Source organism: Dipodomys merriami, unplaced genomic scaffold, assembly GCF_024711535.1.
Source record: "Dipodomys merriami isolate MVZ:Mamm:240054 unplaced genomic scaffold, mDipMer1.0.p SCAF_63, whole genome shotgun sequence".
Lineage (NCBI taxonomy): Eukaryota > Metazoa > Chordata > Mammalia > Rodentia > Heteromyidae > Dipodomys > Dipodomys merriami.
In genome coordinates, this window is record NW_027206213.1 from 7,455,729 (window position 1) to 7,473,637 (window position 17,909).

Below are 17,909 nucleotides of genomic sequence, written 5' to 3' on the forward strand. Positions count from 1 at the left end.
TAATTTGGGTTATTTCAAATTTTAGAACATTTGCATACATGAAAAATTTTAGGACTTTTCTCTTTTGTGGGAGCTCTTCTGGCATTTGAACCTAGAGCCTCACACTTGATAAGCAGATGTCCTATCACTTTAATCAGGCCTACAACCCAGTTTCTCAATTCTTATAAGCAGATATGTGGGAGGAGCATACTTGGCCAACATTTGTTATCATTCTCCTTCCCCCCATCCTCAGGGTCTGATCACTATTTCTGAGCATTTTTGTGCTCAAGGCTGATGTTCCTACCACTTGAGCCACAGCACCACTTCTGGCTTTTTCTGTTGGAAATGAGTTTCATGTACTTTCCTGCCCAGGCTGACATCAAATTGTGATCCTCAAGTCTCAGCCTCCTGAGTAGCTATGATTACAGATGTAGACCACTAATGCCTGGTGAAAGCTTTCATTTTCTTAATGATCTTGAACATCTTTGCTGTTGACCATTGTGTGTTCAAGTACATGTGTATATATATGTTCATATGTTTTATTGGCTGAAACATTTTTTTGGGGGTCCGTGGGGCCTGAACTCTGGGAAGGTGGCTCAGTGGTAGAGAGCTTGCCTTGCATGCATGAGGCCCTGGGTTCAGTTCCTCAGCACCACATAAGCAAAAAGAAAAAAGCTGGAAGTGGCGCTGTGGTTCAAGTGTTAGAGAGTTAGCCTTGAGCTAAATTGCTGAGGGACAGTGCCCAGGCGCAGAATTCAAGCCCCACGACTGGACCCAAAAAAAAAAAAAGAGTATCACAGACTTTCCTGCTTGGACTGGATTTGAATTGCAATCCTCAGATCTCAACCTCCTTAGTAGCTAGGATTATAGTCATGAGCCTGTGATGCCTAGCAATTTCCCTTTTTTCTGGTCTTGGGGCTTGGACTTAGGGCCTGGACTCTGTCCCTAAGCTTTTTTGCTCAAGGATAAAGTACCACTTGAGCCACAGCTTCACTTCTGGCTTTTTGGTGGCTAGTTGGAGATAAGAATCAAATAGACTTTCCTGCCTTAGCTTGATTAGAACTTCAATCCTCGGATCTCAGGCTCCTGAGTATCCAGGATTACAGGCACGAGACACTGGTATTTGACCAATTGCCCATTTTTAATTGGGTTGCATTTTTATTGAGTTGTATAAGTTCCTTGTATATTTTGAATACTATTCCTTAACAAGTGATTTACAAAGATTTTCTTTTTCATTCCATAATGTACAAAAGTTCCTTTTTTTAAAATTTTTCAGCTCTGGAGTTTGAATTTAATCTATTACTGAGCCATGATTACAGCTCTTTATGCTTTAATTACTTTTCAGCTAGCATCAGTAGTTTACATTCTGGGTGGCCCAGATGACTAATCCTTATGCCTTTTACATATCTGGGATACATCCCCATTAGTGGTTGAGATATGGGGGTCTGTTAACATTTTGTGTTTGAATAACTATAGTTTAACAATGAATAGCAGGAAACTAAAACATGATAGTGGGACTACAAGAGGTCAAACAGGAGGACAAATGAATGGAGAGAGGAAGAGTGGGTGAATACAGTTGTAATAATCATCATATATATGTGAAAATGAAATCAAGAAACTTAGGTAGATGGGTAGAGTTGGGGAGAATGATGGGAAGGGTGACATTGATTAAGATGCATTATACTCAGCTTGGCACCTGTGGCTTACACCTGTAATTCTAGCTACTTAGGAGGTTAAAAGCCGAGGATTGGGTGTTTCCAAACCAGTCCTGGCAGAAATGCTCATGAGCCTCTTATCTCCAATTGACTACCAAAAATGCTGGAAGTAGAGCTGTGCTAGCAGTGAGCATAAAAAAGCCCCAGTGAGCATAAAAAAGCCCCGGGACAGTGCCCAGACCCTGAGTTCAAGCCTCAGGACCAGCACATAAACATACAAAAAGATATATTAGAATCTAATAAACTGACATGCTGAATTTAAACACCTTTGTACAACAACTTAAAGATAATAAAATTTTAAAAAATACTATGCTATTAATGAGAGAAAGACACTCTTTCCTGGTAAATGAATTTATGAGTATTACTTGATATTGGAGCAGGAAAACAAGAGGGCAAGGATTATGGTATGAATGAAAGCCCTGTAACTGTTCTTATACATAATTGACATTTTGAATAATTTATTTCAAGAAAGTGTCTTGATTTAAGAGCTTTACATCCTTGTATATTTGAGTTTTTGTACCAAATACTTAGCTTTTTTCCTTTGGAAATATTTCTTATAAGTATGTGTATGGTAAGTGAACAATAGTTATTTTCTTGATTTTTTTTTTTTTTTTTTTTTTTGGATCCGGTCGTGGGGCCTAAACTCTGGGCCTGGGCGCTGTCCCTCAGCTCTTCAGCTCAAGGCTAGCACTCTACCCCTTGAGCCACAGTGCCACTTCCGGCTTTTTTCTTTTTGCTTATGTGGTGCTGAGGAATCGAACCCAGGGCCTCAGGCATGCAAGGAAGCACTCTACCACTGAGCAACCTTCCCAGCCCCATTTTCTTGATTTTTTTTTTTTTTAATTGCTGGTCCTGGGGCCTGAACTCTCTCAGCTCTTCGGCTCAAGACTAGTGGTCTACCAATTGAGCCACAGCACCACTTCTGACTTTTTCTGCTTATGTGGTGCTGAGGAATTGAACCCAGGGCCTCATGAATGCAAGGCAAGCACTCTACCACTGAGCCAGCTTCCCAGCCCTTTCTTGAATTATTGAAGATTGTTTTGGTCTTAGAATAAAGTAAAAAGTAAATGCTACAAGTGTGAAAAATCAATATGTAATACTTTGTCTCTAAATATATTTGGTTGATGAGTAAGTTATTTCTTTGTAAGTATTTAAAGTAATTTTTGAATTATAACACTGTCATACTTTTCCATAAAAATACTGTAGGTATCTAATAAATACAATTTTATTACAATTTAGTGAAAATTAATGGGTCATTTCTATTTCATTGTATTTACTATTTTAGCATCTGGATTTTAAAAAATACAATATTTGGTAGTGACTATAATATTTGAGTGGCAGAGTTTCTAATATACCATATTAGTAGCAATAATCATTTTTCTTTTGATTTTTATTCTGGAAATTGCATAGTTAATTCATTAATGAAAATGGAGACATGACATTTTTTTCTTATCCACAGTGGCAGCTAGACTGTCTTGCTTGCTTGCTGAAATTAATCTGCCAGTTTGCAGTAGATCCATCTGATTTGGATTTAGCTTATCATGATGTATTTGCCTGGTCTGGTATAGCTGAAAGCCATAGGAAAAGAACCTGGCCTGGCAAATCGAGGAAGGCTGCTGGTGATCATGCCAAGGGTCTCCATATACCACGATTAACAGAGGTAAAATATGGAAGATAACATTAAATTGTAGTAATGGATTCCATCTGTGTTTAGAGAAAGTGTTTTTGTTTTCAAAAAGTAAATATATGGTTGATTGCATAAGAAATACTCTACTATGACATGTCTTAGCAACTGAAATGAAGCTGTATTTTAAACTGGTAATCATGATGGATGGGTAGTGCTTTTTTCTTCATCATTTGAGATGAAAGCATGATGTACCATTTCACTATTATCTAACTTTATGTTTATATATTGAACTTAGAAATTGATATACTTAGTTTATCAGAGCCCACTCAGGAGAATAGAAACCTCATTATTATTTCAACACAGGAAATTGAATCCCTCCTCTTTTATTTCTTCAAGCAGGCAACCAGCACACTTTCTTGTTTGTAGAAGATAGATCTAAAATACAACTAGACATAATAACTTATACAGGAGTTTTCATGTATTTACATACAAACTGACTAAAGGAGGTTATATGAAAGGGAGGAATCCACATATGTAACTCCTCTGGACATCTAAAGTACTATTTATCACAATAAATCCAAGAAATAGAAACATTTTTTTCTACATTGTTTTTGTTTTGTTTTAATTTGTATGGGTTGAGGGGGGGAAGCAAATGGGAGCACAGGAATAGAGGAAAGAAGGGTAAGAAAATGTAGTTATTGTATTCATGGGAAACGAAGGAAGGAGTGAAAATGCCCAAGAAGCATCTTTGTCATAATTACACTAATGAAATTGAATCCCCTTTGTACAACTCCTTGGTGGGGGGAGGGAAGCATGCAAAAAGGCCGGGTGCTGGTATCTTAACCTAGAATCCTAGTTACTCAGGAGGGTGAGATTCACTGTTCAAAGCTAGTCCTGGCAGGAAAGTCCATGAGACTTAATTCCAATTAGCCAACAGAAAAACAGAAGTGGCGCTGTAGCTCAAAGTGGTGGAGTGCTAACCTTGAGCAAAAGCGTTCAGGGACAGCTCCCAGGCCCCAAGTTCAAGCCCTACCACTGACCGCCCCCCTCCCCCCCCCAAAAAAAAAAAGAATTCAAAACCTTGGTGGGGAATCAGGGGGAGGTATAGCCTTTCATAACACTAAACCTAGCGACTAAGTCATCTAAATTTTTTTTAGTTCAAAGTTTATCTTAATGAAAGGTACAGCTTATAATTGTTTCACTTTGCCCACTTTTTCCTTTCTGGTGCTGGTATTTAGGACTAAAAATCAGCATCTGGGTGCTGTCCCCTTTGCTTTTGCTCAACGTGGGAGCTCTATCACTTGAACCTATTTTCTGCTTTTGGGTGCTTAATTGGAAATTAGAGTCTCAAAATGTCTCAGAACTTTTCTATCTGGGTTGGCTTCAAATCATTATCCTCAAATCTCAGCCTCCTAAATAGGTAGGATTATAGGTTTGAGCTACCAGCAGCACTTTATCTGTTTTTTTTGTGTTTGTTTGTTTGGTCTTTTGTTTTTTGGTACTGGGGATTGAACCCAGGTTGTTGCACTTGTCAGGCAAGGGCTTGGTCACTGAGCTACATCCCAGCTCAAACACTTTCTCTTTTAATTTTTGATAATGTCATTCTTTTAGATTTCCAATTGGGCCCAACACATTCAAGCCTCAGTACATTCTTCCTTGTAATTTCATAATCTCACTTGGTTTGACACCCTAGTCATCCTACATCCTGTCACAATGTTATTGGGTATACAAAGAATCTTTGACTTTCTGTTTCTTTGGGAAGCTGGTAGTGCCACACCTGCTGTGAAATCTGGTGGTTTTAGGAATGTTTAGCATGTTTGAGCCTTGTAGCTTGGAAGCTATTTACATAAATTTTATATCCCTCAATATCCACAAGTCTGAGGCTATGGTGATCATCCTACCTTTATTCTCTGTTTTCCAGATAACTTTTACTGATTTCTGCTGTTATTCTGGCTTCAAATAATAATCTTATGCTAATCTATAAAATTGACTCATGCTGTCCTTTTTGTTTCGCTCTTAACGCCTCTTTAATAATATTAAACAGCTTTCATTTGATCATTATAGACTTTATCTTTTTATTTTTATTTTGAGATACACTAGCCAGGCTGGCCTCAGGCTAGTAATCCTCCTATTTCCACCTCTCAATTATTGGTCATTACAGACATTTTTATTAAGCTTAATTTTTCTCTCCTTTATGACATAATTTTCTTACATTCTGAAACATAATGTACCCTTTCAAGATCTTGCCCATAAATAGTAGCTATTAACTGACAGTTTTCATGCTTCCATAGTTCTTTGGGAGTCTAATAGGTAAATGTTGTATACTCCTTTCTGATGGGTATATTCTTCTGACTGAAACATTACTGAAACTGATTATCTTTTCTTCTATAGTGTTTCTTTTGGTTCTGTTGGGCAGTCCACTTAACTCCCAGTGCTACTTCCCTTAGAATGAATAGAGGTTGAGGGCTGTGTCCAGTTCTATTTTTCCCTCATGCCAGGTCTTCAGCTTCATAGCTATTGTTTCATTCTGTGATCTCCCCTCCTCTCCCCTTCTCTCCCCTCCCCTCTCGTGTGTGTGTGTGTGTGTGTGTGTGTGTGTGTGTGTGTGTGTGTTGATGATGGATTGAATTCAGCACATGATATCAAGTGCTCTACCACTTGAGATATATACCCAGCTCCCAGTTTTTCTTTCAATCACTTTCCAGGTCAGAAATCCTTTTTCCTTTCTGTTTTGTCCAGTGTTATACTATTACTTAAATTGACACTCCTTGATATTTTAAAATAAAGACTGTTGCCTTTGGCTTCCTTCTGGCCTTTGGGAACACACCTTCTGAGAGGTGGATAAGTTGAGCATATTTCCTGGTCCTAATTGTATGATTTCCTATCTCAAGCCACCTGCTGGTTCCATGTTTTGTTTGGCTTTGCCCTCCTCAAAGGGTTTTCTTCATTCTTATCTTTGATATACTATAGATAGTAAGGAAGAATGCTAATTCATTAAATATTTATTGTCACACCTTAGTCCATTTGATCTCCGTAATAGCCTTTTGGGATGTTGCTTTCAAATCTCATCCTAAACATTGGCGTTTTGTGAGACTTTCTAGCTTCAGTTTGGTTGGTACTCCCTTCTTTTACTCATTTAACACGGTGTATTCTTGTGTCAACATTGCTTTCTGCAGCTGTGCTCCACGGGTCTAACAACTCCCAAGGAAGGAGTTCAATAATATTATTGTTAGGGAATTACTTTTGTTCCAATATATGGATGAAGAATTAGACATGGAAGTCAGCTCTAAAAAATTTATTAGTGAGGCACTGGTGGCTCACGCCTGTAATCCTAGCTACTCAGGGGCTGAGATCTGAGGATTTTGGTTCAAAGCCAGTCCAGCAGGAAAGTCCATGAGACTCCTCCAACTTTAGAAAAAGCTGTAAGTAGAGCTATGGCTCAAGCAGGAGGGTGCTAGCTTTGAGCAAGAAAGCTCAGGGCTAGTACTCTTCCACTACCGCAGCTCCACTTCTGGCCCTTTTTGTAGTTTATTGGAAATAAGTCTCATGAACTTTCCTGCCCCGACTGGCTAGGAACCACCATGCTTAGATACTTAGCCTCCTGAGTAGCTAGGGTTATTACAGGTGTGAACCACTGGTGCCTGACATAATATTAAAAAAAAAAAAAAGTGTGTGGGTATTTTAAAACAAATGAGATCTCTGTTACTGCTTAAGATTATGTTTTCTTATTTCAAGACTTTAAAAAAAATTAGAAAATAAAAGAGATGGTTGCAGGGAAGAGTTGGTGTCCTGACTGAGCTGGTAGATCACTAGCCAGTGAGGGAAAGTAACAGGTTTGAATTCCAATCTCAGATCTACCACCCCCCCCCCAAAAAAAAAGAGTTTAAAAAATGTTTAACTTTTCATTTATCCTCTCAAACCACTAACATGTAATGTATAATCATTTTCAGCCAGTTCAGTTAACAGTGAATCTTTGGATTAAAAGAAAAGAATAATTTTTGCTTCCATTTTAAATTTTTCAGTATTTTAATTTTAAATTGCTACTCTTAGTATGGTTACAAAATTCTGATTTTCTAAATGTTTGATATTTTGAAAGTATTTTCAAATAATTGTGTGGATATTCTTTATGCTGTAAAAAAATATGGAATTTTGTGTTAAAAATATACTTTCTAGCCAGGCATGGTGGTATACACCTGCAATCCCAGTGTCTGGGAGGCTAAGGTAGGAGGATGATGAGCTAAAGGCCAGTCTCTGATACATTGTGAAACTCTCAAAAAATAGATATTAAAGGTTCAGTTTGTGTTTTGCTATATTTAAAATTATTTTTAATGTTTTTATCTTAAAGGTGTTTCTTGTTCTTGTCCAAGGAACCAGTTTGATTCAGCGACTTATGTCTGTTGCTTATACATATGATAATCTGGCTCCTAGGTATGCATTTTTTATGTTTATATGTAAATGTTATAGTAAGAATATGGTGTTTTGAAATTTAATTTTGAAAATTTGTAATTTAACCTAAATATTAAGATTGCATGACTATCAAACCTTTCCTCTCGATTTTTATATATCGTTAACAGCTTGCCAAAATATATCATGCATTCATGAATTGTGTTGTAGTATGTCTTTTTCTGAATCTGAAGAGAATATGTTTCAGACTTAAAAATACTTTGATTTGGGTCTAGGCCATTTTGTTAATAACTAGAGTAAATATACTTCATTTTAAGACTGTATTGGTGTAGATTAATTATACAGGAGGGGTTTCATTGGACATTTCTGTACTTAGGCAGTTTAGATAGCCACCTTCAACCCGTCTTATCAGTCTTCTGTATTTTCCTCAGAGAAAAAAACTTAATTTACATAATCTGATATTGATATATTATGAGATAAATGCTCTTCACCTAAATTGTCCCATTAATCTTTTTTTTTAAATAATAGACTTTTAGCCATAACAAGTGTTAGAATCTTATTTTTTATTTTTTAATCTGGCAGTACTGGGATTTGAGCTCAGAGCCTTGTACTTAGTAAACTCAGCTAGTTTTAAACTACTTAAGACATACCTCCAGCCTTGTTTTTCACCATTTTGTTTGTTTGTTTTGTTTTGTTTTGTCTGTCATGGGGCTTGAACTCTGGGCCTGAGCACTGTCCCTCAGCTCTTCAGCTCAAGGCTAGCGCACTAGCACTTGAGCTACAGTGCTACTTCCAGTTTTTCTGGTGGTTTATTGGAGATAAGAGTTTCATGGACTTTCCTGCCCAGGCTGGCTTTGAACCGAGATCCTCAGATCTCAGCCTCCTGAGTAGCTAGGATTACAGGCGTGAGCCACTGGCATGAGATAGGGCATCATTTCCTACCCAGGCACACAGTTGTATTGCAATGCCCCTAATTTGGGCTTCTTGTCATTGCTAGAATCATAAGGCGTGTGCATCCAGCATTTTTTCTAGATAGATAGAGTCTCTTGGGCTTATCTGCCTAGGCTATTTTTGATGCATGTATCTCCCAGTCTCAGCCTTCCAAGTAGCTACTGACATGAGACCCTATTGATATTACTTATAACTTTTTTTTTTAATCTAAGGTCACATATTTCCTTTAGTTGTCATACTTCCTTTCCTCAACAGAGACAGTTTTCTCAGCTTATTCATGATACTAGCATCTTGAATAGTGTGAGCTAATTCTTCTTTTTCCAAGCCAGTTTTTTTTTTTTTTTTAATTTATTTTTGCTGGTCCTGAGGCTTAAAATCTGGGCCTGGGTGCTGTCCAAAGGATAACACTCTTACCATTTCAGCCACAGCGCCATTCCAGCATTTTCTGAGTAGTTTATTAGAGATAAAAGTCTCAAAGACTTTCTTGCCTGGACTGGCTTTGAACCGAGGTTTAATCTTAGCTTCCTGAGTAGCTAGGATTACAGGGGTAAGCCACAAGTGCCTGGCTGGGGAAGAAGATGTTTTAAAACTGAATTATCTGCTTCTCACAAAACTCTTTTACAATATTCATTTACGATATTAGCTTTTACCGTTGATTTGTTTTTTAAATATTAAAATGTATTTGTAAATGTTATCTTCCTATTACTGTTCATATTTATTAGTTGACATCTTGTTACTTGACACCCCTTTAACCTCATATGTTTAAGAAAAGTTTAAACATCATATGATGCCATTTATTTGGGCCAGTTTGTAGTTTAAAATATAAAAAATGACTGGGCCTTGGTAGCATATTCCTGTAATCTTAGCTACTCAGAAGGGTGAAATTTGAGGGCTGAGGTTCAAAGCCACTCGGGGTAAGAAAGACTGTGAGACTCTCATTCTAAATTAAACACCAAAAAGCTAGAAGTGGCGATGTGGCTAACGTGGTAGAGTGCTAGCCTTGGACACAAAATGCCAAACAAGAGTATCAGGACTTGAGTTTAAGCACTGGTACCAGCACAGTAAACAGGACAACAAATAATAAGTCTGTAAAATGTAGAAAATGCTAATAATACTGTTATATAAAATAGTATCTGATCGATACTTGACTTGGGCTTACTGTCAACTTACATAGTAGAATAAATTACATTAGTCTGTTACAAATTAATTCCATGTTTTCTGTACTTTTTTTCTTTTTTGTTGGTTGTGGGGCTTAAACTCAGGGCCTAGGCACTATCCCTAAGCCTTTTTGTGCTCAAGGCTAGCTATCTACCACTGAAGCCACAGTGCCACTTCTAGTTTTTGAGTGGTTAATTGGAGATAAAAGTCTCATGGGAACTTTTCTACCCAAGCTGGCTTTGAACCGTGATCCTCAGATCTCAGCCTCCTGAGTAGCTAGGATTAGAGGTGTGAGCCACGGTTGCCCAGCATATTCTATATTTTTATTTGGCTAAACTTGGCTATTGTACCAAAATGATTCATAAAACTAATGTAAACATTACAATCTTGGCAATATTAGTTCACCTTTCTCAATTTCTTTTGCTGTCTGAGGTCCTACTCAGTGGCATAATGTTTTCATGTCTTCCCCTAAAGTAGCTACATTGAATCTTTTGCCTGTGTTATTAAAAATATTCTAATGATTCAACACTAAGTTTAAAAGGTATGTGAGTATATGTTTCTTTTGGTAAAGTTAATTATATTGTACCATTATACAAAAAGGAACCATGAAATGTGGCCAAATGCTTTGTGTACTTGAGCTACTTTTTATTACTTTAAACCAATAAAATGAATTTTGTTTGGTTTTGAGACAGGATCTCACTATATAATCTAGGTTGGCCTCAAATTTAAGAGCCTCCTTCCCCCGATTGACTGAGTACTGAGATTATTGGCTAGCACAATTGAGTCCATCTGACTTTTGGAATTTTGATAGCTACATTTTTAATTGCTACAAAATAGAAACTCTGCAGATTAGTGGATTATTTGTGAGGCAGATAATCCTTACATCTTGGTTTATGAAAATGAAAAAATTTCTTATTTAGTTTTCTAAGTTGAAGTAATCTTTCATTGAAGTTATTTAAAGTATAATGGAAAAATACTTTTTTCCTCATACTCCTCTGAGGAAAAGTAGAAGTAATATACAGCTATGCATTTCTGTCTTACAAAAAATTTCTTTTACTATTCCTGTTAAAAAATTGGCATTATGGGAGGAGGGTAGTAATGGGAAGGGATGGGAAGGGGAAACAAAGGAGGAGGCAACAATGCTTGATGTACTCATTATCTTCCCCATATAATTGTAACCCCTCTGTATGGTATTTTCTTTTTTCTTTTTTTATATTTTCTGGGTGGGGGGTTCTGTTCATGGGGCCTGAACTCTGGGCCTGGGCGCTGTCCCTCAGCTCTTCAGCTCAAGGCTAGTGCTCTACCTATTGAGCCACAGCGCCACTTCCGGCTTTTTTCTTTTTGCTTATGTGGTGCTGAGGAATCGAACCCAGAGCCTCATGCATGCAAGGCAAGTGCTCTACCACTGAGCCACCTTCCTAGCCCCTATATGGTATTTTCACAATAAAAAAATAAAAGTAAAAAAAATTGGCATTATAAATATAGAAGGATATTTTATGCCAACAAAGGTGGGTTTTTTTGGGGGGGGGTGGTACTGGGATATGAACTTGGGACCTTATACTTGATAAGCCAATACTCCTAACCCTAGCGCTTTTTAAATTATTTCTCAGATATCTTATTTTTGATTGGTGCTAGCCTTTCATGGTGGCTACTTTGTGGAGATGGAGTCTCAGTAACTTCTTTTCTGGGCCAGCTTCAAAATTTGGACTTAACTTGTTCTGCCTTGGGAGAAGTTGGGATTACAGACATGTACCACCACGCCTATCTTCATGACTTTGTGCTGGTCATGGGACTTGAACTCAGGGCATGGCCACTATTACTGAGCTTCTTTTGCTCAAGGCTGGCAGTCTACCACTTGAGCCACAACTCTATTTCTGGCTTTTTTTTACTAGTCAATTGAAGATAAGAATCTCATGGACTTTCCTATCCAGGCTAGCTTCAAACTGTAATCCTCAGTTCTCAGCCTCCTGAGTAGATAGGATAACAGGCATGAGCCACCAATACTGAGTCCCCATGACTTTTTTTCCTTTTTGTTTTTTTTTTTTTTTTTTTTTCCTTTGTGAAACTACCATACAGAGGGGTTACAAATTTACATGGGCAAGGTAATGTCCCCATGACTTTTTTCAAGTTTAAACTCTAAACCAAGATAGCCTATGCCTGTATTATACATCTCTTAACTGATGAGTCCTTTTGTGTATTCACTTTTATGTTGTATTTATTCATTTTATTTATGGAAACAACCATTCTTGTTCTCTCCATAAGTTTAATTTATTAGTTGTCATTATTGTTGATTTAATTTGTCTTGGTGGTATGTTTTTACTTCACAGAGTTTTGAAAGCTCAGACTGATCACAGATCCAGGCATGAAGGTAAGGGTTTCCCAAAATTTATTTTTAATAAAAAAAGTGGTAATAATAGATAGGACTTATATATATATATTTTTTTTTTTCCGGCCGTGGGGCTTGAACTCTGGGCCCTGGGTGCTGTCCCTCAGCTCTTCAGCTCAAGGCTAGCGCTCTACCACTTGAGCTACAGCACCACTTCCAGCTTTCTGGTGGTTTATTGGAGATAGGAGTCTCACGGTCTCTCCTGCCCGGGCTGGCTTTGAACCGAGATCCTCAGATCTCAGCCTCCTGAGTAGCTAGGATTACAGGCGTGAGCCACCAGCGCCCGGCGGGACTTACGTATATTTTTAAATACATATTTATGTATGTATTAAGTGCCAGTCTTGGGGCTAAAACCCAGAGCCTGGGCACTGTCTCTGAGCTATTTGCTTAAGGTTAGTACTCTACAATTGAGCTACATCTATACTTCTGGCATTTTGGGTGGTTAATTGTAGATAAGAGTTTAATGGAATTTTCTGCCTGGGCCATCTTCAAACCATTATCCTTATATCTCAGCCTATTGAGTAGTTAGGATTACAGACATGAGCTACCAGTGCCCCACTGGTTGTGTGTTTTATAATGATAAGCATTGTACCTTCTTCTTAGCCCATACTATATAGTCATTGTTTTTTGTTTTTGTTTTTGTTTTTTCTTTGTATCTTTAGTTTCACATTATTCAATGTGGCTCCTGGTCAGCTGGGCCCATTGCTGTTCTTTAGTGAAATCTAGCCTTGCTGATAGTGATTATTTACAAGATTGGCTGAAAAAACTGACTCTCCTTATTCCTGAGGTAAGATACAGATTGAAGGTTAGTGCTTTTACTCTTCATACCTTTTCATACTTTTAGCATTGTTAACTTAAAAAGACCAAATGGGAGTGAATATTCATAATTCTATAAATATTTCACATTATCTAGTTCTTTTCAGTCTATCACATTTGGTGTAAGGTGTAATATTGCAGAAATATAAATGTTAAATTACTTGTATTTGTCCTTTTCTGAAAGACAAATGCTTTAGATTTATTTTTAATTGCCTTTTCCAGGAGCTGGTAATATAGCTCAGTAGTAAAAATATATATCTAGCCTGCAGTAAACACTGAGTTTTTTGGTTCTCCCCCCCCCCCCCCCAGGGGCTAGGAGTAGAGTTCAGCGGTAAAATGCTAACCTAGCCTGAACTAAACCCTGAGTTTGATGTCTCAACCCCCCCACCTTTTTTTTGTAAACATTTTCTTTTCTGGAGAATTAAGGTTTGAACTAAAGGCTTCATGCTTGCTAGGCAGGCAATATACCACTTGAGTTATACCCCCCAGCTCTTACTGTGTATTAAATATGTTAGTTGTACAAGGGAGTTTTTATATCCTTCACATAGATACAATGAACCTCAAACTCACCCTTCTCTTGCTCATTCTTTTTCACCCTTAAAATAGTTTTAACAAGGTCTAGTCTTCCTCTTTCCTTTCCCCTTCCCTTTTCCCTCATCTTCCCTCTTTCCTTTTCTTTCTCCCCCTCCCCTCCCCTCTCCTCCTCTCTTCTCCATTCTTCTCTTCCCCTCCCCTCTCCTCCCCACCTCCTCTCCTCTCCTCCCTTTCTCTCCCTTCCCCTCCCGTCCCCTTTTCTCCTTCTTCCTCTCCCTTTCTTCTCTCACCCTTCTTCTCTCTCCTGTTTTCTTGTACTGGAATCAAGACTTGAACTCAGGGCTCCACACTCATTCTGCATTTTCCCTTATGTCTAGTGTTCTTCTACCTCAACTACACATCCAGTTTCTTTTTTGTTGGTTAATTAAAGATAAGAGTCTCTCAGACTTCTGCCTTGGTTGGATTCAAATTGAGATCCTTAGATCTCAGCCTCCTGAGTAGCTAGGATTATAGGTGTAAGCCAGCATCACCTGCCCTTCCTTGTTATATATACATGCACATAAGACCATATTTGCCCTGTTCACCCACTCTCTTAGTCCCCCCCACTCTTGCCTCTACCAGTCCCCTTGAAATAACCTGTTTTTACTTTCCTGTCTTTTTTTCATGTATTATACAAAGGAGTTGTACCATGGTAATTCATATGTGCTTATATATATATATATATATATATATATATATATATATATATATATATTTTTTTTTTTTTTTGGGTCTAGTCGTGGGGCCTGAACTCTGAGCTTGGGCGCTGTCCCTCAGCTCTTTAGCTCAAGGCTAGCTACCACTTGGCCATAGCGCCACTTCTGGGTTTTTTCTTTTTGCTTATGTGGTGCTGAGGAATAAAACCCAGGGCCTCAGGCATGCAAGGCACGCGCTCTACCACTGAGCCACCTTCCCAGCCCCATATGCGCTTATATTTAACCAGACTAACTCTATCTGTTGCTTTCTTTTCTCAGTAGTTCGTCTTGTTACTTATTTCTTGGTATGAATATCCTTTCTTTCATCCCTTTTCATAGTTTTGTTTTATGTTTGTGTGGTTATCTGTTTTTGTGGCCATACTTAGGACTTTCTGGAAAAATAAATGTGTGTATTATAGCATATTTTGTGATACACATTATATGATCATAGTGTTTTTACATTGGTATAGACATGAGAATTTTATGTGTAAAATACATTGCTGTATCTGGGAATGTAGCTCTGTGCTAAGCATGTTTCCCTGAATACACAACTTCCTAGTTTTTATAGCCAGCATTAAAACTTTTAGCTAAAGAAGGTGAATGGGCATGTTGAATGGTAACCCCTTTGTACAGCTACTTCAAGATAGATACCTTAACTTTAAAAAAAAAAAAAAAAAAAAAAAAAAAAGCTAGATGCTTGTGGCTTAAGCCTGTAGTCCTAGAGGCTAAGCTCTGGCAAATCATGGTTTGAAATGAGTCCAGGCAGGAAGGACAATGAGACTCTTTTCATTAATTAACCAGCAAAAGGCTGGAAGTAGAGCTTTGCCTCAAGTGGTAGAGCACTAGCCTTGAGCAAAAAAGCTTAGGGACAGTGCCCAAAGTCTGAGTTCAAGCCCCAGGCCTGGCATGAGAGAGAGAGAAGAGAGTAAGAGGGCTGGGAAGGTGACTCATTGGTAGAGTGCTTGCCTTGCATGCATAAGGCCCTGGGTTCGATTCCTCAGCACCACATAAGCAAAAAGAAAAAAAAAAGCTGGAAGTGGCACTGTGGCTCAAGTGGTAGAGTGCTAGCCTTGAGCTGAAGAGTTGAGGGACGGTGCCCAGGCCCAGAGTTCAGTTCACAACTGACCAAAAATAGAAAAGAGAGTAAGAGAATCACACTTCTAACTCTACTGTGAATTTTTGCATTTGTGTGTATTTTTTGTATGTATTTTTAAAGCACTTAAAATGTTTCTTTTTAAAGAAAAACAGCTGAAGAAGTCAGTTTACATTCATTTGTGCTAACATAACTAAATTAGCTTTTCTTCTTCTTCTGATAGTGATCAAACCCATAGTGTTGTACATGCTAAGCAAGTGCTTTACCTCTTAATTGCATCCCTAGCCCAGTGCAAGCTTTTTTTATACTAACTCAGACTGACTGTGGAACTTGCTTTTTCTCACTTAGACTGCAGTTCGTCATGAATCTTGCAATGGTCTCTATAAGTTATCTTTGTCAGGCCTAGATGGAGGAGACTCAATCCATCGCTCTTTTCTTCTTTTGGCTGCCTCAACATTGTTGAAATTTCTTCCTGATGCTCAAGCACTCAAACCTATCAGGGTAAGGTTTTACTGTGTTTAGCAGTGATTTCTATTTTTGTAATTTTTTTCCTCCATATTTAATTTTGTACTGTATCCTTGAGATTATTCCCTATAGTTCTACCCTAGAAGATAATAGTCATAGTTCTTAAAGTGACAACATTGTGACATATGGTGTCCATTATACAACTAGTAAAAGAATCAGTGTGTGTTTATTTCAAGTCTGTGTGCATGCACTAGTAAGATGTTTCAAAAATAGTGCCTTTGGTTAATGAGTTTATGATGGTGTAAAAATACCATAAGTGGAGCTCTTTTCCATTCATTTATATCACTTTTTAAAGATACTTATGAGTTACGAATATTTTGTTTGCCCATTGTGTATATTGTCCTTGTAAAGGTATATACCACATGATAAATCCAGAAACCATTAAAAAATACTGTGTGTTATTGGCTTTGCATGATCTCCCTTTTTACTTGTATCCTTCCAAGTATAAGTAATTTTGAAACCTTTTCTAGTCGTCTTGCTTTTACTCATTGATGTACACAACTATTCTGATTTTATACAAAGTAGAATTATACTCATTTTTGTTAGATTTTTGAAGTTGTTTAATGTGTTACTTAAGTTTATTTTAAAATGTTGTAACAAAGTATATTTTTTTAATAGATAGATGATTATGAGGAAGAACCAATGTTAAAACCTGGATGCAAAGAATATTTTTGGTTGCTGTGCAAATTAGTTGATAACATACATATAAAGGATGCTAGTCAGGTATGTTCAAAATTATACACTAACTTGTTAATATACATAAATTTTACACAGTTTATGATTAGTCCTTAGAGTTAAAAAGACTTACTAATTTATAATTAGTTGGTACTGTCATATTTTTTGTTTTATTTGTACTTTTCTGGTGTGCTCTTTCTATTTTTACTTTTACCTTAACTGTCAACTAGATTTATGATTATAAAACCTTATTTGAAAAGTAAAATTTAGATTGAAGTTTAAATATATAGTTCTTTATAAGAGCATATGGATTTGGAGTCTTGAATGTGTAAAAGAAAATTGAAATTATTTTAAGCTAAAGAAACACTAGTTCTGATCACTAAAGATAAACTTGTAACATAGACTTTTTAATTTTCTTTCTTTATATTAACTTAGGGTGTAATATATCAGTGGTAATTTCAAAAAAATTAGAGTATATGATGAGGGTCTGTTTAAATAGGGAACACATTAAAAAATTTTATAATTAGTCACTTCATAATGTACAAATTTGACATTAAAAATCTTTTGGCCAGGGCTGGGAAGGTGGCTCAGTGGTAGAGCACTTGCCTTGCATGCATGAGGCCCTGGGTTTGATTCCTCGGCACCACATAAGCAAAAAGAAAAAACCCGTAAGTGGCGCTATGGCTCAAGTGGTAGAGTGCTAGCTTTGAGCTGAAGAGCTGAGGGACAGGGCCCAGGCCCAGAGTTCAGGCGCCACGACCGGACCCTCCCCACCCCCCCACCCCCCCAAAAAAAAAAATCTTTGGCCAGGCACCAGTTGACTGTAATCTTATCTACTCAGGAAGCTGAAATATAAAGATTGCAGTTTGAAGCCAGCCCAGGCAGGAAAGTTCATGAGACTCTTTAACCACTGAAAAAGCCAAAATTGGTGCTGTGGTTCAAGAGATAGAGCACTAACCTTGATCAAAAAAGCTCAAGGTCAGCATTCAGGCCCTGAGTTAGCACTAGGAGCAGTGTGTGTGTGCATACGTGCATGCGCGCGCGTGCACACACACACACACACACACACAAATCTTAAAGTTTTTGTGCTGTCTAGCTTTAAGTTTACATATTAATTGTTAAAATCTCCTTTTTATTTACTTAATTACTGTTTATTAAAATACAGTTACCTTACCAGATAAACACATTTTTTTCCCCCTTTTAAGCCCAGGTTTGCATGTTTATACAAAAGTATGATTCTAATCACTATTGGCAAAGTACTTTTCCTTAGAGATCTGGCTGTGGTTTTTGTTTGTTGTTACTGTTTTTGTTG

General features: G+C 37.5%; 1 protein-coding gene across 3 annotated transcripts in view; it reads left to right on the plus strand.

Annotated features, from left to right (window-relative positions):
- LOC138815268 (ubiquitin carboxyl-terminal hydrolase 34) overlaps positions 1-17,909 on the plus strand; it is a 204,784-nt gene that overhangs the window by 106,440 nt on the left and 80,435 nt on the right. For all 3 annotated transcript variants that reach the window (XM_070004564.1, XM_070004565.1, XM_070004566.1), the window contains 6 exons: positions 3,154-3,354; positions 7,667-7,749; positions 12,162-12,202; positions 12,883-13,007; positions 15,746-15,898; positions 16,541-16,645. In XM_070004564.1, the coding sequence (XP_069860665.1) occupies positions 3,154-3,354; positions 7,667-7,749; positions 12,162-12,202; positions 12,883-13,007; positions 15,746-15,898; positions 16,541-16,645 (708 nt within the window). The remainder of the gene's footprint in view (positions 1-3,153; positions 3,355-7,666; positions 7,750-12,161; positions 12,203-12,882; positions 13,008-15,745; positions 15,899-16,540; positions 16,646-17,909) is intronic.